The following is a 26723-nucleotide window of genomic DNA, read 5'->3' on the forward strand; positions in this document are numbered from 1 at the left end:
TTTATTTTTTTCAGAGGCAGATTGACAGCAATGATGGCATGATGGTGTCTGTGTGTGTGTGTGTGTGTGTGTGTGTGTGTGTGTGTGTATGTGTGTGTTTTTAAGGCCAGATTGTTCTCTAATGGATTCTTTAATTGACTGTAAATTTTAATTTCGTGCATGTGTGAGTGTGTGCCAGGCTGATTTTGGGAACCAATCCAAGATGGGTTGTTGCTGTGTTGCGGGGACAGATGTCGTCCCGTTGCCCCGCGTCCCCTCATGACAGATGTTCACTGCTGAGGTAGAGACAGAAAATGTGCTTTTGTACCTTGTTTGCTGTGTCATGCTGTGTAGCTTTTGTTCTTGTGTGTGTGTCTGTAAACACGTGTGCGTGTCGGCAGACAATACCCATCATTCATCATTGACCTTCATAATGTGCTAATGCACAGGCTGGAGGAGGGAGTCGGTGAAAACAGCCGGGGCTCAAATGCAGTGCATGCCTGCTGTGTGTGTGTGTGTGTGTGTGTGTGTGGGTGTGTTTGTGTGTGTGTGTGTGTGTGTATGTGTGTGTGTGTGTGTGTGTGTGTGCTGGCAAACATGCACATGTACATGCATTTTAAGAGATGTGGGTTTAATTAATGATGTGTGTGTGGGAGGCCGACAGTTCTAAGCTTATAGAGATGTGGTGGGTAATGGCCTGGAGCCATGCTGCTCTGCTCTCCTCCCCTCCCCTCTGCTCTGAGGCCACAGAAAGAAGAAGGAGATGGATGGTGGAGAGACATGGACGAGGGTAACAGAGTGGTAGGTGGATGTGATAGAGAGACAAGGGAGATAGGGAGGGAAACACCAGCTGCAGCGGCAAGCAGGTAGAAAAAAAGTGTGAGGTGGGCAGTGTGTGTGTGTGTGTGTGTGTGATGAGTGGGAGGAAGGAATTAAGGCATGAGGAGGCAAAGGACAGAAGAAAATATATGCACGTATATTATACTGTTTTATGCTTGAAGGTGGGGTCACAAAAAATAAAAAAGATCAACTGTGATAATGTGTGCATAATGTGAGAATTGATGCAAAGAATCTACCAAAAAAATCTGAATGAAATATAACTGAATCATGTTTTTTTTTTTAATTCAGTTGAATGAGTATATGTTATCAAAATTGTTATGTATGTGTAACAGTCAACTGTAATACACTAATATGGTGTTAAGACAATAGGTTGAATCCATGAAAAAGACACTTTGAGAGAGGGAGGTAGAAAAGAGACCAAAATCCTAAATTAAATAACTGCTAATATGTTTTCCCTCAAGCTTGATCCTACAGTGAAAGAGACCCCTCACAGTTTAATGAACTACTTCTCATTTAATGTGCTCCTGGTAGTTTGTTGAAGGGCAATCTGAAAAATGTAAATTATTTCACTAATTCAATAAGGATTACAATAGAAGGCTTAATAGGCTTAATCCATGTCCAGGAAATACCCACTGCCCAAAACCTTTCTAATTAAAGGCCAGAAATTGTCTGAGGATAGATGTTATGCAGATTTCCAAATCTCCCCACATCCTGTGAGACTTGGCTGAGTGTGAGAGGCAGAATTCCCAACAATTAACTGATTGTAAGAGTTGATTACAAAAGTGGTTCCCTTATTTGGATTTCATAAACATGAGGTTAAAATTATAGACCAAATGTAAAAATTCTTATTCTATACTCTCAGCAACTCAGTGTTGTGAGTTTTCTTTGTGAATGCCCTTCCTCGTAGCAAGATTGGCTCTATTTTTACTCTTGAAGACCATGAGTGCATGACGGCTGTTGAGTATCCTTTATGCAACCAGTGCCTCCACACTCTCAGAGGTGTGAGGTTGTGGGTGCGTGGGGGCATGTGAGAGCATCAGGGTCACCCAAGTGTGAAAGGCAGAGTTTGAACCTGGCAAAAATAAGTTCGCACATGATGTGTTTCATTACTTTTGAATTTTTATTGGACACCAACAGACAGAGTTGAAAGCAGGCAGAGTTTGTGCCTGTGTGTGGAGAGATTCAGGCAGGATTCTTGGAGCTACCATTCACAGTGTGAGACAACAGATTGATCAGTGGTTGCAAAACAGCGAGGGAGGGCTTATCTACCACCAGGCTGTGCGTGCATCGAGTGTTTCATTGCATTTCTCATGTGCGTGTGTATTTGTCGTGTCTCTGTGTGTGCTTTGTGTGCACTCACGCTATGCATGAACCCAGGGTAAATAAGATCTAATGGATTTGCAGGCTGTCTTCATTCCCATGTACCTGCATGACGGTAATGCCTGCGTATATATGCCTGTGCTCACTTCATAAAGTGCATATTGTACAATGAATACTTAAACAGGCCCATTACTCACTGTCTGAAAACCAAAACCTCCGTCAAGTGTTGCCATGGAAACGATTAGGCCATTCTTCTGATAATAATCAATGAACGTATTGGCATATAAGAGGTTTGACTTCCTAACACAATATTCAAATGTCCACCTCACGAAAGATGCCTGACATTCTTCTCGAAGTCATTTCCTGTTAAAATAGATCTCGGCTCTCCACTGGCAATCACTGATGAAAAAGCCAGATATGATTCTACCACTTCTGTTGAACATTATTTTTTGTGATAGTAGTAACATGTTTTTTTACTCCTGAAGCTGAACATTGCTGGGTCATGTGTTGTCACAGTCAGTCTCAGCTCCTACTGTGCAACAGTCTCATTAATGTTATACAACATTTTAATAGAATTAGAACCAATTAGGCTGAAAGCTGACATGGTTAGTGGATTAGGACAGATGTAACACTGCATTTGTTCCTCTCTCGTCACTGTTAGGGCAGTAACTGTCGAGCTTAATTAGGTCTTGAATCTCTGTCTTTAGCCTTAGATGCAAATTTTATAATGAAACCGCAAGTAAAGCAACATTATAGCGGGGCTCAAGCAATTGGTCACATATCTGCAGCGATACATAAACTACATGTTAGTTGTTGTCTTGGCCCTTTCTTAGGCCACATGGACTTGCACCACAGTGTGTTTTAGCACCCCACCCCCACAGAGACACTCAGGTGATGCTGTTGAAAATGTCAGCGTTTGTGATGTTTCTATTTGCAGAGACGCTTTTTGATAATACATGCATGTTTTCTTTTGGCCCAGTATACGCCCGGTTTCACAGCCCAAATCCGGCCCATATGCAGCATGGTCACCACATCTTCCACATCTGGACCAATTCTGGTGCACACACAGAAGAACCTCTGGCTGTCAGCCAGTATCGGAGGATAACAGCCGGAATCTGCCCAGATGTGGAAGTAGGGCCCAGGTGTATGTTGGGCCAGAAGTTTCATTTTACTGTCTATCTAGTGTTGTTATGAGTTATGGAGAAACCATATTATCTCAAACAGTCCATCTAAACAACATCGCAAGCTCTTCAAGATTAGCAACATGAGGTTGCTAACGTGACTAGCATGATTAAGACATCAGCCGACACAGTCCTGACCAGACATTGCTTAACAGTCCATGACAAGTCTGTGTAACATTACCAGTGATGGATAGTAACATAATACACATACACTTAATATCTCATAATCGTAATGTAATTCCTTTGGGCAATTTGCAGGTCTGATTGCTGCCTTACCAGGAGTTTAAAAGAGGGTTAATATCGATTTCGTTTGAAGGCACGCTGCTGTGGGACGTGTTAGCTGTAATTAGGCGGTTAGCCTCTGCCAAAAATAAGAAATGAGCCTAGACATTGTTGTATTACACTTTGTGTCTTCTTAGGTGCCATCCAATCACTGGTGGCTTTGCCTAGACTATACATTCTGTTGGTATGAGTTGAGTAATTAGTGAAGTGATGAGTATGAATATGTAATAAGAAATGGTGGCATTTTTCAAGTAACTTGCCCAACACTGATTATAACACAACAGGCGTGCTGCAACTCATGTCTCTGACACTTTAACCTTGTCTCCTAATACTGAATGTGTATTTTAGAATTTCATTTGAAATTCTTTACTCTCCTGTTGCTTATTAGTGGCAGATTTTTAACTGTTGCTGTTTCATGAGTCCTAAACCTTGAACTAGGAGCTGTGGACCTTTCACCTCTGTGTGTCTTAGTGTGTTTTTATGTGTGTGAGTGTCTGTCTCTGTGCATGGCTGCAGGCCACGTGACCCGTGAGCAGCAGAACTGACCTATTGGTGGTAATGGCTCTGCAGTGCATGGCCAGGAAGAAACAGAGCATACAGTTATTTCTGTAGCACCCTGACTTCCTGCATATGGTTTACCCGCACACACCCGCGGTGACATGCATGCAACACAGCACACATTCTGCTAACGGTGAGGTCTGGATATAGTTATTGCTCTCTCGGCCTTCCGGTCACTAATTACAGTGTAAGGAGGCCTGCACAGACTCATAGAGTGTATCGAGGCATGTGTGAGATTAAGAGAGTGGCTACATGTAGGCCGTGAGCTGGTCAGTCATATAACTGATGGAGGAGTTTCATTTTAATGGGCGTCCATGTCTGGCACTGGTTCTAAAGAGTTAACTTTATTATAGTGAATTATTATACAAATAATCACTGGGACTATGAATTTAGAGCTGTTGTAAAACATTAGCAATTGAGAAGTGAGATGAAAAGGGACAGTGAAGGGAGGTCAGTGAGGATTAAAGTGTGAGGTAAAGTTAAAGGAGACAAAGAAAGATGGCCGCAGTGATAGAGAGGAGAATAGAAAGGATTGTGATGGCTGCCGGTCTGAATTAGAAAAGGGATGAAGGTCCTTGACATAAAGACAGTTTCCTTTCATTTCAGTGCCTGAGGTGTTACCACGTGTGTTTGTGTGTTCGTCACATTCAACCAACCACAAGCGTGTTTCATCACACGAGTTGTGAAGCAACACTTCTCTGTGCCACTTTAACATTTATCGGTGCCTGTAAGTCATTTCCACAGAGAGGGTTTCACAGTTTGAGAACAACTGAGCGCTCTTTCTCACCATGTCAACACCTCAGCCAGTTCAGCCAACCACAACAGAGATCTCTCCGCTCTGCAGTCATCTGTACTCTGCTGATGAGCACGGTTGTGACAATGGACTGTGAAGAAGAAGACACAAATAGCAGTACACCTACTGCATCTATTTGCACAAAACACAAGGGTATATTTTTTGATATGATGAGACTCTGCTGCAAAATGTATTCACATTTAATTCAATTTTGGTATATTTTTGAGAGGTTCTCTATTGGGCAAAAAAAGAAACATGCATTGTCATCAAACCTCGTTAGTTCCTGAAATGTAAACACTTGAGAGGTTTTCACAAGATTTGTACATTTTAGACTTGAACTTGAGTCAGACTTGAGACTTGTGAACAAAAACATTCAAGTCTCGGATTTTAACCAAGTAAAGTCCTCTCCAATAGATAAGAGTGAGTGTGTAGCCATGCCATCTGCTCTGTGACTGGTGCTTTGAGATAAGCACAACATGCTCACACTAGTCAGAGTTTTTATCCAAAGAAAGTGGGTTAGTCAGCCGGACGATCAAACCTGTACCTCAACAGACGGAACATCTGTGGCAGGAACGATTAGATCTGCAACACACGGTTATAGTGACAGTATAAACTATTCATTGTTGAGACATGCTTTATGTTGAAACACTAATGGCTGCAGAGCTTACTATAACCGTCTGCGCCAGATTTCGTCATTCCAGCTTTGTAACTGCAGCTTACCTATGAAGACTTGGAAAGAAAAAAGCCAGGCTTACACAAGATATTGTTTTTTTTTTTATCTGTATCTGTTTAAAGAGTATCCAATTTTTTTTTTTTTTTGCTCTTTTTCTAAATACTTCTCCATGCACTTCCTCTTCGAAGTGTCGTTTGGTTGTCATGGGAAAAGAGTGGGTGGCCTTTTTTTTTTTCTTCCCCCCACTACCTCCAACCTACACTGTGCAACTCGGTGTGAACCCTGGAAGGAGGGAGTTCAGAGCACGTCACACACCGGCCACTGAGAGACACTGAAGATGACAAATGATAACAGAGAGTCCATGAAGCGCCTCTACTCTTTAACAGAAAGATCAATTCTTCATCAACTCTCTGTCCAGATACCATGCCTCCCCACCACCACTACCTCCACCACCACCCCCACATCTTTCTGTTCCTGGAGGGGTGGGGTTGGGTTGGGGGGTTGTTTTGTGTCACACTCAGCACCTATATCTGCTATAGCCACCAGCAGCAGCAGCAGGGACAGCAGATGAGTGCGGCCATTGGCTTCTTCCCCTCTCGCTGGCCCTCCCCTCATCCAACACAATGGGACTGATTGTCCATGCGACACACACAGGCATACGTAGACACACACATACACACACTCACACACAGAGGGGGCTTTACTCTGGGGCTGAGTGTCGCTCCCCCGCCATATGCCCCGTCTCCGCTGGAATGTGATTATCTTCACTCGCCGTAGAGAGGAAGACAGAGCAATGGGGAAAGGGTAAAAAAAAAGAAAAAAGAAGAAGCATCAGAGAGCGCAAAAGCGGAGGTTGAATGAAAGGGCGAGTCAGTCTGTCAGCGAGCCTCCAAGTGTGTGCATGTGTGTGTGTGTGTGTGTGAGTGAGAGAGAGCGAGAGAGAGGGAAGGAAGGGAGGATGCAACCAATGCAGCGAGGCAGCAGTTTAACACAAGCCTGAACCTGCCAATGCGAGAGACAGAGCGCAGAGAGAGAGGAGGGAGAGGTCTTTTCACTTCAGTCTAGCAGAGTGGATTTTAATTTTTTCACTGGACTCACTTCACTGGACTCAGGTTAGTGCCTCTTCTCCTTTTAGACCGGTTTACCATCCAGCACCGGCTTGTTTTATCCACCGTGTGCACAATGCAGCCGTGGGGCGTTGGGTTAACAGAGCTGACAGACAAAATGTGGGTGGTTCATGACCACATAGACACTCATTGCACACAGACATGTCCCCTGCTGAGAGTGATGGTTAAACAAAGGGAGGAGTACACATTACAAAAAACAAACCCTAGATCTCACCACAGGATGTTCCTCTGACGGATGCTGTAAGTAAGTGTGGTCGTGTGTGTGTGTCTGTGTCTGTGTCTGTTTGTCCGTGTGTGTGTGTGTGTGTGTGTGTGTGTGTGAGCTCTGTGGGTACTCTAAGCAGTGGGAGCTGTATTGGCTGGAGGGGACTATTAATTTTCTTTAAGGCGTTGTTGACTGAGTCTCTCAGCTGCAGGCTGTCTCAAGATATGCACTACAGATCTGCAACTCACACACACACACACACACACACAAACGCACACATGCTTGTGCACGTAGAGGCTGCTGCTGTTGATTTCAGTTAACTCTGTTTGCCATGATTTGGCATAATCGGCGTCAGCTGTCCACAGTGAGCTGTGGGAAAATATGTGAGTTTGTGTGTGTGTGTGTGTGTACACTGTGGCCTGCTGTTGGTGAACCTTATACAAACAAAACTATCATTTCAAGTCACCTTGTCATTACAGCCGTAATACAATCTCTTGATGACAGATGTAATCCTAACTGTGTGTAGTTGCTGCACTCTGTCTTGATTCCTAACATCAACAAAGAAAAATGAGTTAGTAAATATTATTCATAATAAATTGTTGCAATATTGAGTTTTTTATTACTGGGCACATAAAAGACACAATGTGCTTTTTTTCTCTTGGGGTTCAATCTCCCCACTCCATCTCCCTGCTGTGTGCACTCAATGTAACTCATTTGGCTTGCTATCTCTGCAGTTTATCTGCAGCAATATATTTTCTCTAGAGCTGCCTCCACTCCTCGAGGCTTCCCATACAGGCAGGCAGGCCGCTACAGGGGTGTTATCAAATCTCGCTGTTTGTGTTGTAATGGAGGCAACCATTCACCATGTGTGATCCTGCTGATGGGGTCCCTCCAGGCTTAAGGAGGTCCCTGCAACAAATCCAAGAGCTCAGGTGGAAACAACAGGAGGTTAGGAGCTTTTTATTTATTAGTGGAGATGCTTCTGTGGCTCAAATGTGAATCAGTAAAGGGGGGGCGTTGTCGAGATTGAAGTGTCTGATTGCTCACTAGACTCATCCGTCTGTCACATTAATAGCTTTCATCAAAGGAAATCTGACTGTCAGGCCAAAATATTGTCAAGTGCGCCTGGATCACAGTTCTACCCCTAAGATATTTAAATAAACAGACTCTGGTGGACGTACTGATGGATCAGTGAGCAAAGGCGTATGCACATTTGTAGGTCTGTAGATCTTGCAACATGTGCTCTGTTCTTTTTTCTCCCATCTCTCCTGTCATCTTCTACCTTATTTATGTGATAAATAACTGGAAAACAGAGATTATGTCTGCGCTCACAGTATCGCTGCTCAACCTGTCGTTAAGGCAGAAGAGGCCATGTACATGATGTGACCAAAAATGAGAGAAAAATGGGAAGAGCATGTTGTTTGTAAAGAGAAGCTGAAAGGAGGAAGGAGTGCTAAGAGCCACCGAGTAGCCAGTCATCAAAATGAATACTAATGCATGTTAAAGGATAGTAACACTGAGTCTGTTTCTCAGAAGCCTCAGTTATTCACATATGGCTTATTCTTGCATTTTGTAATGTCTGTGGTCGATGTCTGTGTACATGTATCTCTTCTTCTTCTCCTTTTTTTAATGCTATAATTATAAATGCTGTGTCATGGCTCTGCTCAGGCATCACTGATTCTGTTTGTGGCAGCCGATCATCTTGTCATTTTGTCCTTTCTGTGTATAGTTTGTCTCTCTGCTGAGCCTCCCATGAAACAGGCCAGAAATGCTGATGCTATTTGACACTATTCCACGAGGACGTGTCAGATTAAGTGCTGTGTAGTTACATGTGTGCAGGCTGTGTGCGCATCTGAATGCAGATTTACAGAAAAGCAGACTTAGTTTATGTGCACTGTGAGTTTGAGTATAAAGCATGCAGATCTGCTTTAAGAGAATATTTTTGACAAACAGAAATGAGGAACAGAGGAAATAATTTTAGTTGAAGAATGATGAGTGAAACAGGAAGTTTTGTATCAAGCTAATTCTTTTCCTCTTTCTGCCTCATTAGTGCCCCGACCTCGGTTGCAGGCTTGCTTTCAGGATTGCAGGGTTTTCTGTGCATTCCAGCTCTGTGCTGAGAACATGGTCTCCAATGCCTCCAGTCAGAGGGGCTCATTCATACTGAGCACAATGATCCTGTTTGAGACTTAAGTCTTTACCCACGCTGTTTGATTGGCATTATATTCAGCATCTATTTACTTCATCCATAATGCATTCAGTCAAAGCTGTTCAGCATTGATGAATCTCTGTGGCTTACTGTTTCCTAAATGTGCGGAGATCAATGGGAGATAAAAAAAAAGCAGACATTTAAGACAGATCTAAATGAAGAATTCATCAGTATTTTAAATCAGATTATGAGCTGTTGAATTAATTAACTGTTCCCTAAGCTTTTCCCTCTTAGTCGTGTTGCTATGTCTGTAAAAGTTTCCATTCTTGCACAGCACACATTAACAAAGATAATGCTGGCAGACTTACCACTTGAAATTTCTTATATACTAAAGAGTAGTTTCTAGCCACCTATGACAACTGTCACCAGTAAATTCGATCAGCTTTAGCTAGCTAGCTACTTAAGCTAACACCAGAGAGATGAGATCTGTGCCTAGCAAAACCCTGTTTGGATCCCTTTGAATAAGAAACAAACAGATTTGATGTACTCTTTATTGTTTGTATCTTTTAATTAAACAGTAAGTTTCGATTTGAATGTAACATTGTTTTGGATAACAAGTTCTGCTGCAGTTGTTGAATTGTGCACTTCCTCAAATATAATAAAGAGCAGGACAGTGTTGCTAACGCTAACCTACATTCTAATATAGCAGCTGTGTCTGCACAAAGGGGCATCTCTACATAATGAATGTGATATTATGAACTGAGCTCTTTTTCCATGTGTGTTTTTGTTTTTTGTTTTTTTGTTATGTAACTCCACAGAGTATGTCATGCTCTTTGGGCTGGCCTTGGAAGTAAAGCTAACTAAGTAAGCTAATTGGCACTACATTAGTAGTTTGCATTGGAGTTGATGCCAATCAATCGGTTTCTTACACTTTTGCTCTTGGTTTTGTGAAGACTTAAAAAAAAAAACACACACACAAACCTCCAAGATTTTTACATACAGAGTATTGTTCTTATTATGCAGTTGCATAATGCGTAACTCTTCAAGGTGTGCAGGAAGATTTTACTGTATTTTCAGGGTAAACAGTAAAATAGTCATGTCCCTGCAACACTATTCATAGGCTACTCATTGCATAACAGCCGCTGAAATGTTGTCGACAAAATATCTGTCCAAAATGTCCTTTCACAAATGTCATGTGCTGTCACTCCTCCTGTTGACAAGGCGTCTGTTGTGGCTCTTTGCCTCATGTTGCATCTAAATATTAGCAAGTTCATGTCTTTGTTTTCAGTGTAACACAGCATGTGTTGAGATGAGTAATAACAACTTCTTTGCAACAGTGTGTGAGAGTTTCTCATGGGGTTATTTTTGGAGCTGGAGCCATATTTTCACTTCACAAAGTCATTTACTTTAGCCTAGACGATGGAAATTTGAATGGTTATTTTTGTAAACATTTTGCTCATAAATGGGCTGCACGGACATTGAGTGGAAACATAGCTACATTGTCGGAAGAAATACCCTCGGGGTATGTGGCTCTGCAGGGTTCAACTTCAATGATTTTACACAAATATGTGAGTGCAGCTGGTTTGCTGGGGTTTACTGTAGTTTATTGCTTTTTATAGACATCATTCTGATTGCTTTTCTGTTTACAAAGTAGTGGTCTTTTATGCTGGATATAGGTCACTTTCACATGTCTGCGCTTCATTTGTGAGACATTTCAAATCTATTTGGTTCAGTCTTATCATAAAAGACCACGCTGTGAATAAGCATTGTTGTTCATTTCAGAACAGCTGCTGGGGCCCAGTCAGACGTGGTGATTGAGCGGACAGGATATTGATTGACACATTTGGGAGCTCCTGCCCAGCAGCTGTGATCTGTTTTGCAAGGTAGCCGGGCCAGGTCACGGGGGGGTTGGAGGAGGAGATGGAAGGAGACCATGAGGAAGAAGGTGATAGGGAAGGACAGAAAAGAGGCAAAATAAAAAAAAAAGGGAGGTGGGGTGTAAGAGAGATAGAAGAACAGAGAATGACTGTTGTCTGTTGATGTTATCGCACACTCTCACTCTAACAATCGATCCCTTTCTCAGTGACCACTGATGGTAAAGTCCACTATCTCAACGCTGTTGTTTGGATCTCAGTTATGGGGCTCTCACCACCCTTTTTTTCTCTGCTACTAACCCGTCTCTTTTTTAAACAAATCAACCCAAGGTTTCATACCTTAGATCAGATATCAAAGTAAACATGTGTCTGAAATCCAGACAACATTTAAGTATTTCATGAGGCCATTGTTCCCTGGTGGATTATTATCCCTGCAGTGATTTCTCTGTCTTTCACTCTCTGTCTTTCTACATTTCTTCTTTGAAGTACAAACAGGAAGTGTTAAACAGGGGGGACTGCTGTTCAGGTTCATGTTCACAGCGCGCCCCACTTGGAGTGCCCTCATTAGACATGGGCCAGAGAGCATGTTCAGATCATGCTAAAAGCTTATCTTCACATGCTGGGGCTCCATAGGGAGGACGCTGGGAACCAGTGAGGAGAAGGGAAGTGTCAGCACAAGATGTACACATTTTATGAGGCACATGTTTAAGTAACTGGAATGTGAGTGAGAAAAAGAAGAAGGTGAGCAAGAAGAAGGAGGAGAAAAGCGCACAGACAGTTTTGTCGTTGAAAAGGAAGGTTTTCTGGTGGGGGCTTAGCTGCTTTCACAAAGGAGGACCCAATTATCACCCAACTCGCACTTTTTCTCAACTCTAAAGAGCAGTTTAGCATCTTTCAGCTCATTGTTTTGGTTTTACTAGTATTTTAGTTCAAATTTCCAGCTGCAGCGGAGAACAGCCAGATGGCAGACAAGAGTCAGCAACTAGCTGGGGAACATAGTGGAGATGAAGACAAAGCTAAAAGGAGAGTGAATATTGGACATACATGAGAAGCGCTGCACCGGCTCATCATAAATGTGCTGTAAAGGCTTGTACAAGAGTCTATCACAGAATTGAATTATTAGATAGAGAGTCAATAACATGATGGGTGCATGTTTGCTGCATGGGCTGAAGACAGGGGTCTCATCTGGTTACCTTGACCACATAAAGGGCTTTACAAGGTCTTTTAATTTTCACTCTATTATGTTTGTGGCAGAAAACCATAACTCTCTGGTAATTGTCCATTATGGAAGGACAGGAATGAGAGGGGGGGGGCAGACGCAGCTGGTCTCATTCAGTAGCCAATCTCTTCTGTGTCAAGCATGAAAACCTCAGACATGTGCACACACCCAGACAGATCCACACATTATCACCAGCATGAACCCCAGTATGATTAAAGGGGTGTGACTTGGCATATTAATACATTCTACCCTTTCCATTATTTATGGGTTACATTTGAATGGTAGTTATCTCAATCTAGGGCAGCCATGCAAATTAGGTTACTTTGCATTCTTGTGTCCTTATGGGCAGAAATGGTCCTTTTTTATATATTTAATGGTATCTATTTCTCATCATTATAAGATGCTAAGTGCAGATTCCCCTCTGTGACTTGAGCTTTTTTAATTTCAGATTCTCTGTGTAACATTAGTTTACTGCTGCAGTATATCAGGATTCAGATTAGTTTAAAATTGGGCTTTTGGGGGGTTTGTGCAGTCAGATCTGCGTAACACAGTTACCATGTGAGGAAATACAGTTAGGATACTGTGGCTCGGGAGCAGAAAATGAGCAGAAAATTAAAAAAAAAACCTTGTAGAAAATGTGTTTAATGGGCTGGTAGATTATTTGGCAGAACTGCAGATGGTTAAATATTAACTGTTATAGCAGGTTGATTTTCAACTCTCTCACTTCTCTTTTCTCACTGTACTCCCTCTCACTCTGTCCTTCACCTTTCCTCAGCAGCGATTCACAGTGTTTCCACCCCCTCCTTTAGTATCTCTCCTCTTCTTCTTCTTCTTCTTCTCTCTCCTCCCACCCTGGGGGTGGCTTTGTCCTTGAGTCCTGGCATTATTATGGAAATGGTTAAAAGTGACCGTGAAACAACATCCTGAAGGGCGACTTCTCCCTCCTCCTTTCCTGCTGTTCCCTCCCTCACCTGGTGACTCTCTGGTTTCCAGGGAACCGGTTTGTACAGTGACGAGACAGGTACTCCGAGAGTTTGATGAGTTAATCCAGACATGGAGTAACTAGACAGGGAAAGCTGCGTCTGAAGAAAGGAGTGTAAGTTTCTCTTATATGCTGTTAAAACTGTCAAGACGGGTCCTGAGATGGATAAACATCGTGTGGTTGACTGGATGGAGACAAACCAGCTGCACTGGAGAGGAGTCTTGAGAGGTACTGTAGAGTTTCTTTTGATAAACAGGCAGGCAGCTCAAGAACGTCAGGAAAACACACATTGTTTTGGTTTCAGTAAAGGGTTATAGATGTGAGCAGCACTGTCGGTGAACCACTTGAGGAAGCCCTGGTTTTATCACAGAAACCCACACACGCAGGTGCTGCTAGACAAGCGTATCCATCGGTGCAGGTGCAGTCGCCTTAAAAACATTCTAAACATGCAGCTTGTCTGTTGAGGGGAATCCATGTAGATAATTACTCATGACTCGTTTGGTGAACAGTGAACTTACCTAGAGGTCTGTATTAAAGGTCAGGCAGGTTTTCCTGCTCACAGTTGCTCCTGCTCACGGTTTCCAGAAAATTAAATTATAGTAGCAGTAAAGTCGTCTGTGACACCCCCATGTACCATATGTGAATATGAGTGTAAAGATGAATGTCATTTGGTTTGAAGACATTGTCTAGTTTACTGGTATTTCTAAATTTGGGAAAAATCATCTTTTAGTTGGAACAGATTTGTTCTCTCTGTCTAGAAACATATTAATATTTTGGGGTCAGCGCAACAAAAGTTTCTTATCTGTGTAGACATGGTAGTTGTTTCAGGGGGGAATGATTTGATGTTTAATCTCCACATTTTGAAAATTCTTCTTTTTTTTTCAGGTTTTTAGTTTTGATTTGTTTTTATAGTTGATGTTAATTGAAGGATGATGCTTTTCTCACTTTGTTATTGTCAACATAAGCATTGTCAGCCATCATTGAATTGATCCAACAACAAGTATTGTCCATAGGTTCCTCCAGAATATGTAAATATTAAGCTATGTCAGGCAGTTGTTGGTGTTTTCATGGGATTAGTCGACTAAACACAGAGAATTTTGCCAGCATTTTCAGATGTGTTGTAATGATATATGTACGTATGATATAGTTTCTTTTTCTTTTTCTTTTTTACTGTATGCCCTCTGTGCTGGAGAATACTAATAATCGTTTCTCTCTGCTCTGGCTGACATCCGATTCTACTAAATACCAGGCATCCATGATACTTCCATATACTCCATCTTTTCTAATGTGAATTACAAAGCAGCTAGAGGTGGTGACGGATAGATAAAACCTGAGTGGTGACAGTGGCGAGACTACTCACATTGCTTCATGTGTTGACTGAAGGTCAGACACGGGTCATAACTCGTTTGGTGTTTGCCTTGACAGCTGTCTTCTGTGTGTTTGAGTCTTCCTGCCGCTGTAAACAGCAAAAGCTGAGAGATCGGCCTGTGTGATAAAAGGTTTGTTTACAGCAGTTATATAGGTACTTACACATGCAGTTGTGTCGAACTGATAAATGTCACAGCCCACTGACTGTCCTGCATAAGCAAATCATCACCACTGTGCTTTTGATCAGCTGCTGTCATTTCAGCTTTATATACTGTAAATAAAACACTGTGGTATTGGTGTGGTGGCGGAGGTGCCTTCATGTCTTACATAAAATGCAGGTTATTTCAGGAGAAGAAAAGGCTTTCATTCTGCGACTGATTGCAATGTAACCGCTAAATTACATTTTTATTTTCCTTGACTGCCATCTTTGGAGCATTTGCTGCAGTTTGCCACCTGTGTTGATGAGTGTGTAATTCGTCAAGCTTAAGTAGAGAAACACTGAAGCCCAAAGGCGAAACAGGAGGTGGATATGAGATTTCTTTTTTTTCCAGTTGGCAGATTGTGTTCAATACAAATCTGACATAACATGATATGACATGGCATAAATCCATTAATACCCCTGCAGTTTGTGTTTACTGTAATTGACAGTAAACTGCAAGCAACACAGACATCAATGGGAAAAAATCGATTCAGCTCTTTCAATTCCTCTTATTTCTCAGTTTTTTGTGGATCTCAAGATTCGAAGCATCTTTTTCTCCTCTCACCAACTTGTCATTATCACCGCTTCTGGACAGACTTTAATTGGCTGACTGGCGTGAATGTGGCTCTGAGTTTTATTGTTCATGATTCAGATCTTATTGTGACCCTCACACCACTTCCCAAAACCAATAACCAATAAACCACATTATTTCTTGTAGTGTCTCTGTTGGCTGTGGTCAGAGTCTTATTATTCTGAGACCTCCAGATTGTACTGTATGAATATGAAAAACAGGAAGTTGACAGACAGGAAGAGGAAGTTTGGGGTCGGGCCAGTAGCTGGATCAGTAGACTCTCCACCATGATACGTCTTCATAGATGTATCATAGATGTTTTTCACCCCACACCCACTCACTTGACTTTTACATCCTCTATGTTGTCAGTTATGTGCGTGTGTGTTTTCTGTGCTGACATGGTAACACATCCCCCACTTCAGGAAACAATAGGTGTATGATGACTGATCACATGGCTGAGAGTCTGCTGGGCGGTGGGGGGTGGGGGTCATCACAGTTTCCCTATAGACAAATGACTGATATGTAGATAATGCTTTTGATAAGCTGCTTACATTTATACTCTGAAAAGGCAACTTATACAACAGATTGGGGTTCAACTTATGTACCGTAAAATAAGTTTATGTGTTTGCGCATATGTGCGTGAACAGCAGGCAGGCCTGTCATGAGAGGTCCAGATGGTGGGTGGAGAAAGCCCTCCTTTAATCCCTGAGCCAGGATATTAGACAGCCCCCAACCCCCCACCCCCCTCACACACACACACACACACACACACACACACACGTACACACACACAGTCGTTTGTACCTCCTCTCGACTGTTTGCACAGCCCCATGCTGAGTCTGTCCACTTTTCTTTTACGTGACATTATCCACACTCCATTATGTTGCTCTCAGTTCAGTGCTGCTGTGTTGTCATAACCCAAGTGATACTGTGCTGAATACTCGGTAGTTTGATGTGTTACGAGAGGTAATGACAAGTGGGTCTAGTAAAAGGTTAATTCAATGACAAAACCTGTCTAGACTTGTGTTGATACCCTGACATCCTGTTTTCTCCGTAGCCTTTTTTAGATTTTAGAGCGGTTCGTGTGGATTCTTTCCTTACGCTGTTACTCACATCAACACGACTGATTTGACCTTGAGAATAGCGAAAAATTCAGTTTTTTTTTTTTTTTAACACAAATAAATACATATTTTGTGATAAAGATACGTCAGAGTAAAGATATTGTGCAGTTCAATGATAAACATGATGCTTAGCAGTGAGGTTTAGCATGCCCACCATCTTAGTGTGTTAGCATGCTAACATCAAACACAAAGTACAGCTGAGGCTGATGGGAGCGCCATTAGTTTCGCAGGTATTTGGTCAAAAACCAAATTACTGGACAAATTAATTACTCGGTGCCAGATGAATGACATGAGTGACTGCACCAAATTTCATGGGAATCCTTCGAATAGTTGCTGAGATATTTCACTCTGAATCGTCAACCTCATAGTGGTGATGGAAGAAAATCTAAATTGTTAATCATCTAGGAACCACACAAGTCTGTTCAGAACATTGTGCTTGTGTCTTTATAATTCATCTTCTGGACCATGAACATTTCTACAAAATTTCATGAATGTCAAGTAAATTAGAAATAGCAGCGTATTTTTTTAACCATAAATGTGATTGAAATTTAAATATGACTATAAACAAAACACAAAATAAAAATGTTAGACTTTAATTGAGAAAAAAATGCCAAAAATTAAACATCTATTCCTGCAGTTTGCAGCTGTGATAATCCAGTATTAGTTGATAACATTGTGCTACATGAATGGATCTTATGTTTTGAAATAAAATAAATCTGGACTCTTCCTTCAGAAACAATTAGATCCAACAATAATGAAATAAGCTTCTCACTGTTGTGATTGGTTGGTGTCGTCGTCGTCACCTCATTGTCACACGCTGCTGGAGAGAAAGTCGGGTCAACTTTCATTTGCTCAACTTTCATTTGCGCTGCTGTACAGCTGTTATACTGTGCAGTGTGTTGTTCATGTCCGCTTTGATGCTGTAAATTATATCAGACTGTGAGAGCACAGGTTTGCATGTATGTGTGCGCACCAGTCTTTTTAATTGTGTCTGAGTTGTGTGTGTTATATGTGTGTGTGTGTGTGTGTGTGCGTGCGCGCGCCCATCAGTGTTGTTACGACCGTTGATATTTTCTCTTTAATCTTTTATGTGCATATTAAACGGCTGTGTTGAAAGAGTGTTAGCTCTCCCCACAGATGATGCCCTACAAATCACAGACAGACTAATTAGGGTTTCTGTCTCCGGGGGTCGGTATATTCCTTTTCATTCTCAAAACAAACACAACTTTCCCCCTGATCTTGATAAATGCAGCTACCACAGCTCTAGCAGCTTTGCATATCTCCGGCTTCATGCGTGTCCATCACATTGTGCGCTTATTGGAAAATGAGAAATACAGATTCTTGATCCTGCCTCCATCTCTCATTTTCATCCCCTCTCTCTCTCTCTCTCTCTCTCTGTACAGCCGAGTCGGTGCCCCTCTTAAATTAAACATTGGGTTTAACTGGAACTGCTTGAAGTTCCTGCCTCACATGTGGGTCGAGTATTAAAATATCCTCCTGTTCTCCGGTGTGCTCGTACTCTACAACAAGTGTGTCGGCTGTGTTCATCCCACATTGAACCTTGTGTTCTGTTGTTGCAGAGAGGAAAGGCGAAGCTGACTGTTTCCAGTCCAAGAACGCGGATGAGGAGGCCTGCGTGGCTGTGAAAATCGAACACTCCACAGGTAAGAAACTTCACCTTCACTCACCTTACAGCCATCTTTCCTCCCTCCTCCTTCCTCATCCCCCTGTTTTCTCACATGTATCTTTTATTAAATCGTCTGTATCAGTGTCACAAAAGGTCACCTGCCTCTCAATAAAGAGATGTGTAGCTTTTTTACAGATCACTTATATGTAGATGTGCGGAGGTTGTTCAAGGTCCTGTGGTTTCCTGTCTGTACTCGTGCCGGTGTTGACGCAGTCTGTTTTTTGTCTGTCTTGTCCATTTTCATCTTGTGATGTTTGGGAGGTAGCGCTAGCTGGTGTGAAGATGAGAAAAGTTTTGTTACTTACTATCAGTCACCATCTCTGATTCACAGCAGGAGGGCTGCGTATATTTGCATTTGAAATCAATATCACCAACGAGACCGTGAGTGTTTTGTAAATTTGACCGAATCTAGTGCAAATCTTCTGCTTCTTCTAAGAGCAGTATGAACACGCCTCCCTGCAGCTCACCGCTGTGCAGGGGTGTGAAGAAGGCTGCTGGTCTCTGCTCTATTTTTATATCAAACGTGTGTGTGTGTGTGTGTGTGTGTAGTTCATAGCCAGCATCTTCGTGATGAATGGGTACTTCCCTCCAGTCCCCATTGTCTTCCTATTTTTCACTTTTTCTCATTTTCTCTCCTCTTTTGTTTCTCCCCTCTTTCTCTTTGCTTGTCTGTTTTCATCATGCCCTCACTTCTCCTTCCTTCCTGTCTGTTTGATCCTATTTTTCTTCACTGCTCTTGAAGTTTTTTTCTCTCACCTTTTACCTTTTTCTCATTATCTGTATCCTTCAAAATAAACCGTGCCCAGTTCTCTCTCTCTTTTCCCATCTCTGCCACCTCCGATCCTCTTGTCCCCCCGTGCCTCCTGGGTTGGAGCAGACTGGGGTTCTAATCTCACTCTGGCCCTTGGATTAGGGAATGAGGCACGGTTAATCTGAAGAAAGTCTGGGTCGCTTGAACACAAGCGGCTAATCCTCCGTGCGTGGTGGTGATGGTTATCTGTCACCCTGTCTGTTATATACACACACACACACACGCACACACACACTCCGCAGTGTGTGTGCCAGCACGATGGACACAATGAAGGCTTCATGTAGCAGGGTAAAACCAGACACGCACTGTAACTACACTCCCTCTAATCTCATTGAGTGATGTAGGGCGCCAGAAACAGTTAGACTCTGGGTTTTGTGTGTGTTTGTGTCTATGTGTTGTGTATGTGTGAATATGTGAATAAGGCATCTACATCTGTAGAGTATTTTCTCCCACTTTTACTGTGTCTACAGAGCATTTAAATCTCCTGCAGACGAAATATCCACACCATGAAATCATAAAACATTTTACATGGAACTATAAAAACAAAAGTGAACTTTCAGTGTGGATGCATGCACTTAAGTAACCTATAGTATCATCTTTCTGCAGTAACATCATTTCTTATATCTAGTGGGAATAATAATTCAGGTTAACAGGGCTCGATTTCTGCTGGAGTGACCCGATTTCTTGGCCGTGTGTGTTTTTGTTAGACAGAGGAAGAATTGTTGTGACATTACTCTTAGAAATAGGTTCTTGAGGCATTTCTGCAGCTAAATAGATTTATGTTGAATTTAAGTTTAACCACGTGGATGTTTCTTTCAAGACTCGGCACAATAAAAACATTGAGAGAAGAAACCTGAAAATCAGATTACTGTCCAGCTGCTTGTAAATGCAGGTTGATGCCTGTAAACACATTTCCCGGATGAACGAAAGCATTTAACTATATGTGTCTGTGCAGCTCCTCACTGAGGACAGACCTCAACAACACGGCTGCAGGCATCTTACATAAGTTAGTAAAGTGACAGCGACACGTTTCCACCAACTGACACAGGAGAGAGAGAGTGCACTTCTGGTCACAGTTGCACAATCATTTAGGGTTATTTTTGTTTGTTTGTTTTTCAATGTGGGAAGATTGATCCTTAGCACTTAAAACAGAGATGTTTGTCTCAATTATATGGAATGATATGAATGATGATGAATGAATGATTTTGAATTTTGCTTTGCTGTCCTGTAAGTAAAGGAAATTGAAAGGGAATGGAATTTATTTTTTGGTGAAACTGGTTTACTGGAAGAGCAAAATAATGATTGTCATTCCTCCCACCCATGTTCTGCTGACAGTACACACATCAGAGAGCATGCATGTGTTTGATTGTGTCTGCAGTGTTTGTATGTGTGTGCGAGAGTGTGTGACATGTTCATAGATAGGAGTTGAAATAAGCATGACTTAAATTAAGGCTTCCTGTTGTGGTTTTTCTTTTTTTTCTTCTTTTTTTTTGTAATCATGTGATGGTTCAAAGTTGGTATAAAACATAGATGTAGATGAGCAATTACTCAAAAGAGCAAACACCTCTGAGCTGCACTGTCACAGACAACAGGGAGCAACTCTGCAGCAAAGGCTCGATACAGAACATGGAAGAGCTCAAGTCGCAGTTCCCTGTGCTGACTTCTGCAAAAGGTAAATCTCGTTCATGTTCCTGGGATCTTTGTTTCATTTTCACGTATGTTAAAGTAGATTTCAACTCATTGTACCTGATGCAAATTAGTTTTGACTTGTTTGTGTGAACTCACTTCGTTTGCCCACCAGTTTCACTCAGTCGTCTTATTTTTAGGACTTTAAATATTTGCACAAGCAAAGTGCCTGAGGAGGAGACGTTGGTTTAAAATAAAAGATTATAGGCTCTGGGCTTCATTTAGATTCTATCAGGCAGATGAGAGAACTGGTGTGTGGCGCTCCAGGCCGCTTTAGTGTGGTGCGTGTTAATCATTGATCAAACTAACTGATGCCAGAGGCAGACAGAACGAAAAGGCTGTTACACACAGAGGCCGGGTCTGTCCTCTGTACGAGTGGTCCCATTTCACACACTCTGCTTCATTTGTTTGCTTCTTTTGTTAAGGTCAACAAGTTAAAGGAAGCTGGAGAAGACTTTACTCATGTTGTGCCTGCGGGGTGTTGTGTACGTACGGCTGAATTTAATGTGGCAAATTCCATATGACCTGATTAATTTACTGATGTTCATTTCTACATGTTATCATTCAAGAGAGAAATATTGACTGTGAAGGAATGTGTAGCCGAACTCTCACTGGTGCGGCGCTGAGCTGGTGAATTCTACATCTGTAGATCCTGTCAGTTCAGAGGCGCAGAGTTCTGTGTGAACCTCTAGATGTGTGTGTGTGTGTGGCTGTGTGTGTGTCTCAGGCGGTGTGGCTCTGTAATTTTTAAAAGCCACTTAAATCGGGGGGGTGTGTGAGCGAGAGTGAGGGAGGAGCATTGTGCAGCTCTGTGAGTCTCCATGCTGAGCTGAGTCACTCGGCAGTGGTGCTGCCTGGGAAGATCGCAGGGAGCCTAAACTCGGTGCTCTTCTGGGACTCTCACACACACACTCTCTCTCTTTTTCTCTCTCTCACTCACTCACTCTCACACACACACACACACACACACACACACACACACACACACACACACACACACACACTCATATATAGCGAGGTCGCTCACTGAGGATACTCTCTACAGCTGCTTTCCAGTCTGTCTCGAGCACAGGGTGAGTTCATTCACTGGGATTCTCAACTTCACAAAATACTTTATTTTCTTCTTTGTCAATTTTAATGCTTCACCTTTGATCAGCGTGGTCTTCACTCTCTGTGATGTGCTAGTTTTTAATCTTAAGACACCAAGCGGAATGATAAGAGTACACGGTCATACTTTGATAATGGCTTACACAAGCGTGCATGCTCTCATGTTGACCCGCTCCTTTATCGGTTGATTTATGTGTCAACGTTGCAGTGTTTACACTCTCACACTGGCTGAGCCTTTCATATGATAAAGAGCTGATGTATGTAAACAGGCTCGGGCAGGTCGCTGCACTGAATCATTTCTACCCTTTTGTACTTTAGACCTGCTGTAACAGTTGCAAGCTCTCTGTCTGACTAAAGAAGGGGAAGCATGAGGGGTTTTTGATAAGAAATTCATCGTCGTTTCTCATGTTCCCCCGACGTCGCTGTGCAGCGGTGCAGAAGCCAACGAGATGATCATTTATATGCCAACCCAGTTATTAAGAAGAAGCAGAATTTGTAAAAAGTCCTCTCAGACATTCCTTGTGATCCGAGTGTCGCGCCCGTGAGGCGAGAGGACAAAGCCTTAGTATTGAAGCTGCGTGAGACACTCCTCTGCTGGCAGGGTGTGGACACACTGCACCGCACAGACAGGTGTGCCTTTTGTATTTTTTTTTTTTTTTACCTGGCACTCTCTCACACTGAAGTATCGACACACATACACACACTCTGGCAGAGGGGGTTTGGGAGGGAGGGACAGGCAGAGTGTGACGAGAGACACGTGAGAGACAGGTTAGACAGTCTCGCTGTCGGCCGACAATGCATCAGGGAGGTGGTGGTGTAATGAGCGTGAGGTAGAAAAATGTCCTGAACGTGCACTAAATTAGTGTTTGGCTGAGAGGCTGAGTGGAGATTACCGGAAGGGTGCACCTGCCCACCTGCAAAGCCATGAGGACTGTTTGTTTCTGTGCTCACTGAGTCTGTTTTTAGCCAGGCTAACTGCATGGCTCCAGGGTGGTGGTGTCAGTCTGGCAGTCCGTCCACCACTTTGGACCGGACTGAGATGATTGCCATGAAATTTTGTACAGATACTCGTGCGTTCCCGGAAGATGATGTTGAGTTAAGAGACGAGCCTTAAAAATCATACATTAGGAGCTGAAGTGATGGTGATGACTATACAAAATTTCAGTAGTTATTTTGCTTAGGATCAAAGTGTTTGTTGTAACCAACAGACCTCGCTTTGCCTGGAGCCAAACTATTTTAGGCACTATTTGGAATGATTCGCTATTTTCAGACACTGTTTGTTTTTTTGTTTCAGGGAAAGTTATTTGTGCCAAAATGCTACATTCCTTCAGGCTCCTTTGCCGGTTTGCAGGAAACTCACTCCTCTACTGCTGGGATACGGCAGAGCTGGAGGGCTGTGGATGGGGGAGGGGCTGGGAGTGTGAGTTCTTTAATGCTGTAGTACCATACACACATGTGCACATAACTTGCTGAGCCCAGGTAAACTACAGATCGTAGATTCAGCCTTCTCAAGAAGGTGGATGTTTTTGGAGAGATTTGGCACAGCTCTGTTTTACTGACAGACTCACACAGAAAGGGATGGTGTTAGATTAGTTATTTGTGAAAGCAGAAGAAGCTGGCTGCTTTTGCAAACCAGAATTTTGCACCAGCCTCTCTTATCTACAGCGCGAATGACGCCTGACTTTTACAAGAGCATTTCTTCGCACTCACTGCTGTGCAGTTTTTGGGTTCACTGAGATAGAGGCAGATGCCTTCAGGCTCAGTCCGCTCAGTAGCGGAATAAATTTAGCATCTTCAGAAGGTAACGGGCTAGTTGCCATGACAGCACGTCTCACCATCCTGCAACAAGGACAGAGGCAAAGGTCGAGTCTCAGTTTGACTTGTCAGCTCCTCATTTCCTGAATTGCTGCAGCCTCCAACAGTGTTTTGGTTTCTGTGCTGTAGCACACCACCTGTGTACAGTAAACACACTTCATACCATCAGTGAGGATGCAACTAATGCCATGACATCGCATTCGACCCGGACTGTGCTAGTCCTTGACCATCAGAAGCTCCTGTTTTGTTTACATCAAGTCTCAGCTCCAGACATCAGCGCTCCTTCCCCGTCACACAGACGGAGGAGGAGAGTCAGAGTGTTTCAGCAGGGTGGTGGCTGGCTGCTTTTCATTTACTGTACACAGTGCTCTGTCACTTGTGCCAAGTCAGTTTTAATGACAAAGATGCCAGAAAAAAGTGTGTTACCAGGAGCTGTAGTTCCTGCCAGGCACTCCGGCTCTGAGAGAGGAAGTGAAGCTCATGCTGTTTTTACTGTTACAGAACTGGCTGCTTCATTTTGAACATAAAAGCTTTGAGATCCTAACTCAAAATCTTTTTCTGCACAGTTGACTTGCGAATTGGTATATGCAGGTCCAAGCCAAATACATTTCTACTTATATCTCTGTTAGCATCTGTCTCTTCCTATCTAACACTTAAAACACCTGCATATCTCTCTCTGGTTCAAGTGAAAATCTGCAGCACAGAGATGATTTACAGCTGAGGGACGGGTGTTTGACACAGTTAATAACAAGCCCAGGAGACAGAGCCAGGCTGTGGAGAGTTGACCCCCTGCAATCTTCCAGGAAAAATGCCATACAAGGAGTACAATCTATAAGCAGAGACTTCATTCTGAGCCATATATGTTTTCTTATAATCTCTTAATGTGGCCGTGTGTGGAAGCCAAGCGCATAATCACGAGAAAATTCCTGAGGCCGCCCTCAGAATTGATTGGTAATTTTGGGGTCCGTGTTTAGAAAGTCTGCCCTCCCAAGCACAGAGTGGGACCGTTTCCAGTCAGTCAGTTGCTCGAGCTGTTGTCTTTAATTACGGTCATACTGTCAAAAATAGAAACTGCAACTAGATGATTCTGTGGTGATTTTTTTTCTCTTTCTGTTTCAGGATTGGTAAGATAAAGATGACCGTAGAGAAAATAAACATGGGTCCTCAAGCGGGCACCAATTTGACAGATAGTAATAAAATCACTGTAAACGAATGGCATCTGGAAGGGCACATCGCCTACAGTAGATAGCACATACAGTGCGTTTTTCACTCTGATACAAGTCGTTTATATACTCAAAGCTGCGCTCAATATAATTATATCAACAACAAATCAAATGATTATACATCATGTGAAAGGTGCCGCTTATAGCAATGAAGCCACAGAGAATTAGCACATCACACTGTAGTTAAAGGGTCTGTCACGTTTGGTTTTGGTTCACCCTCTCGTCTCTCATCATCCTCTCCAGCCATGGCAGATGTTACCCGCAATAAAGCTCTGATCAAACATGTGCCTAGCATCCAACGGGAGACACAAAATTAGCAACTAGCTGGTCTTTTTTTTCACACCCCTACAGTCACTTGGCAATCTGCATTAAGCTCGTTAAGAGCCAGCAAAACAAAGCTAAAAGGGAAGTAAATAATGGTTGTACGCTTGTAAGAAAAATTTAAATTTTATGTGTACAACTTGTTACGCTGCCCCCAAGTGGAAAACAAAATTCCAGCAAGATGGAAGATCATTTTCTGAAATACATTTAGCTTACTGGATGATGCACTCTCTTGAAAGTGCGGATGCTTTCAGCTATTTTTGGATAAGAAGAGACAGTCTGTCAAGAAATTAAGACCTCTTCTCACTGATTCATGGTGGAAAAGATGGAAAGTTTCTCTTTACATATTAGCGTCAATGAGTGCCGGACAGAGGACAAGGCTTCTCTCTCTGTGATATGTGACATCGCTGTCCCCTGTGAGTGGAAACAGAACAGACACGAGTGGAAGCCGCTCCAGTGTTTTTGTGAAAGTGTAAGCATGTAGGCCTTACGCTCCACTCTGCAACTTCAGGAACAGATCACACACTTCACTACACACAGTGTTTATCCGTACAAGTTAGTCAAGTGCAAAGCTACATTGATTTCTGCATCTGACCTATACATCAGTGCCACTTGTTAAATCACGCACACCCGGTTAAGTGACCACCCTAAATGGAAACTAATGGACTAATAGCTTGTAAACTAATGAGAGCGCCTACTGGCTCCTGGCTATGTAGTTCCATATATGGGTATTTGCCTTACTGGGTTGTGTGTGTGTGTGTGTGTGTGTGTGTGTGTGTGTGTGTGTGTGTGTGTGAGGTCAGAGAGAGGTAGATTTAGGCTACTGTAAACACTGCCATTTTGTGGTCTGCCGCTCCATTAGATCAGTCTGCCTGCCCTATCTAAACACTGATGCTGTACCATCTGTGGCCAGCTGGTTGGGTGAAAGCCTCCCTGGTGCTGATCATCAACTGGATCATTAGCTGGATAATCAACTCAACTGTCTGACACTCTCTAATATTTAAACTACAGCTGTTTATCATAAGCATTTTTCCAGCAATTAATGCACTACGCGCTCTATATGAATATCCTGTGACTGTCTGTGGGAGGAGTTATGGAAGGAACTGTGTCTCCCTGCACGGGACACACTCGGGCTTGGAAATTTTTGACTTGTGAATTTGAATAAAGCGAAAAATAAAGTTGTAAAGGTTTTTGAAAATTCATGTGTGGCCTTGAAAGTAAAATTAAAAATTAATCAAGAATATAAATAAATAAATACAAGGCAGCACGGCCATATGGCTGCACTATCGCATCAATTTAAAAATTTCTAAATAACTAGATGTAACATTTTGGAAACAGTGGGTTTGAGGAGTGATTGTCTGATCGTGCTGTTTCTTTTCACTGGTTGCTGAATAATTCTAATAAAGAAACAAACATCAAACATTTTCCAACAAGGTAGAGGGACACAAACGAATATCACTAATAAAAACTGGCAGAAGGCTGAGGAGCCAGAGAGCAGAACAATTATTCAGATTTTTAAAGAAAGGATAGAGCCACGCCTCAGTGTCATCTGAATAACTACTACAGTATTAGTGGGATTTACTTATAATGCATCCTAATATGCGCTATTGTGATAATTTAGCCTCCTGTCAT

The 26723-nt window shown here is 42.5% G+C and overlaps 1 protein-coding gene across 5 annotated transcripts in view; it reads left to right on the top strand.

Annotated features, from left to right (window-relative positions):
* Positions 1-26723, top strand: part of fgd4a (FYVE, RhoGEF and PH domain containing 4a) — a 49346-nt gene that overhangs the window by 9792 nt on the left and 12831 nt on the right. For 2 of the 5 annotated variants that reach the window (XM_056386541.1, XM_056386542.1), the window contains exon 2: positions 18022-18105. In XM_056386541.1, the coding sequence (XP_056242516.1) occupies positions 18022-18105 (84 nt within the window). Of the gene's footprint in view, positions 1-6298; positions 6739-13278; positions 13411-18021; positions 18106-21498; positions 21699-26723 lie in introns of those variants that run through there. The other 3 variants (XM_056386544.1, XM_056386543.1, XM_056386545.1) reach the window with 3 other exon arrangements.

This window comes from Seriola aureovittata, chromosome 10, assembly GCF_021018895.1.
Source record: "Seriola aureovittata isolate HTS-2021-v1 ecotype China chromosome 10, ASM2101889v1, whole genome shotgun sequence".
NCBI lineage: Eukaryota > Metazoa > Chordata > Actinopteri > Carangiformes > Carangidae > Seriola > Seriola aureovittata.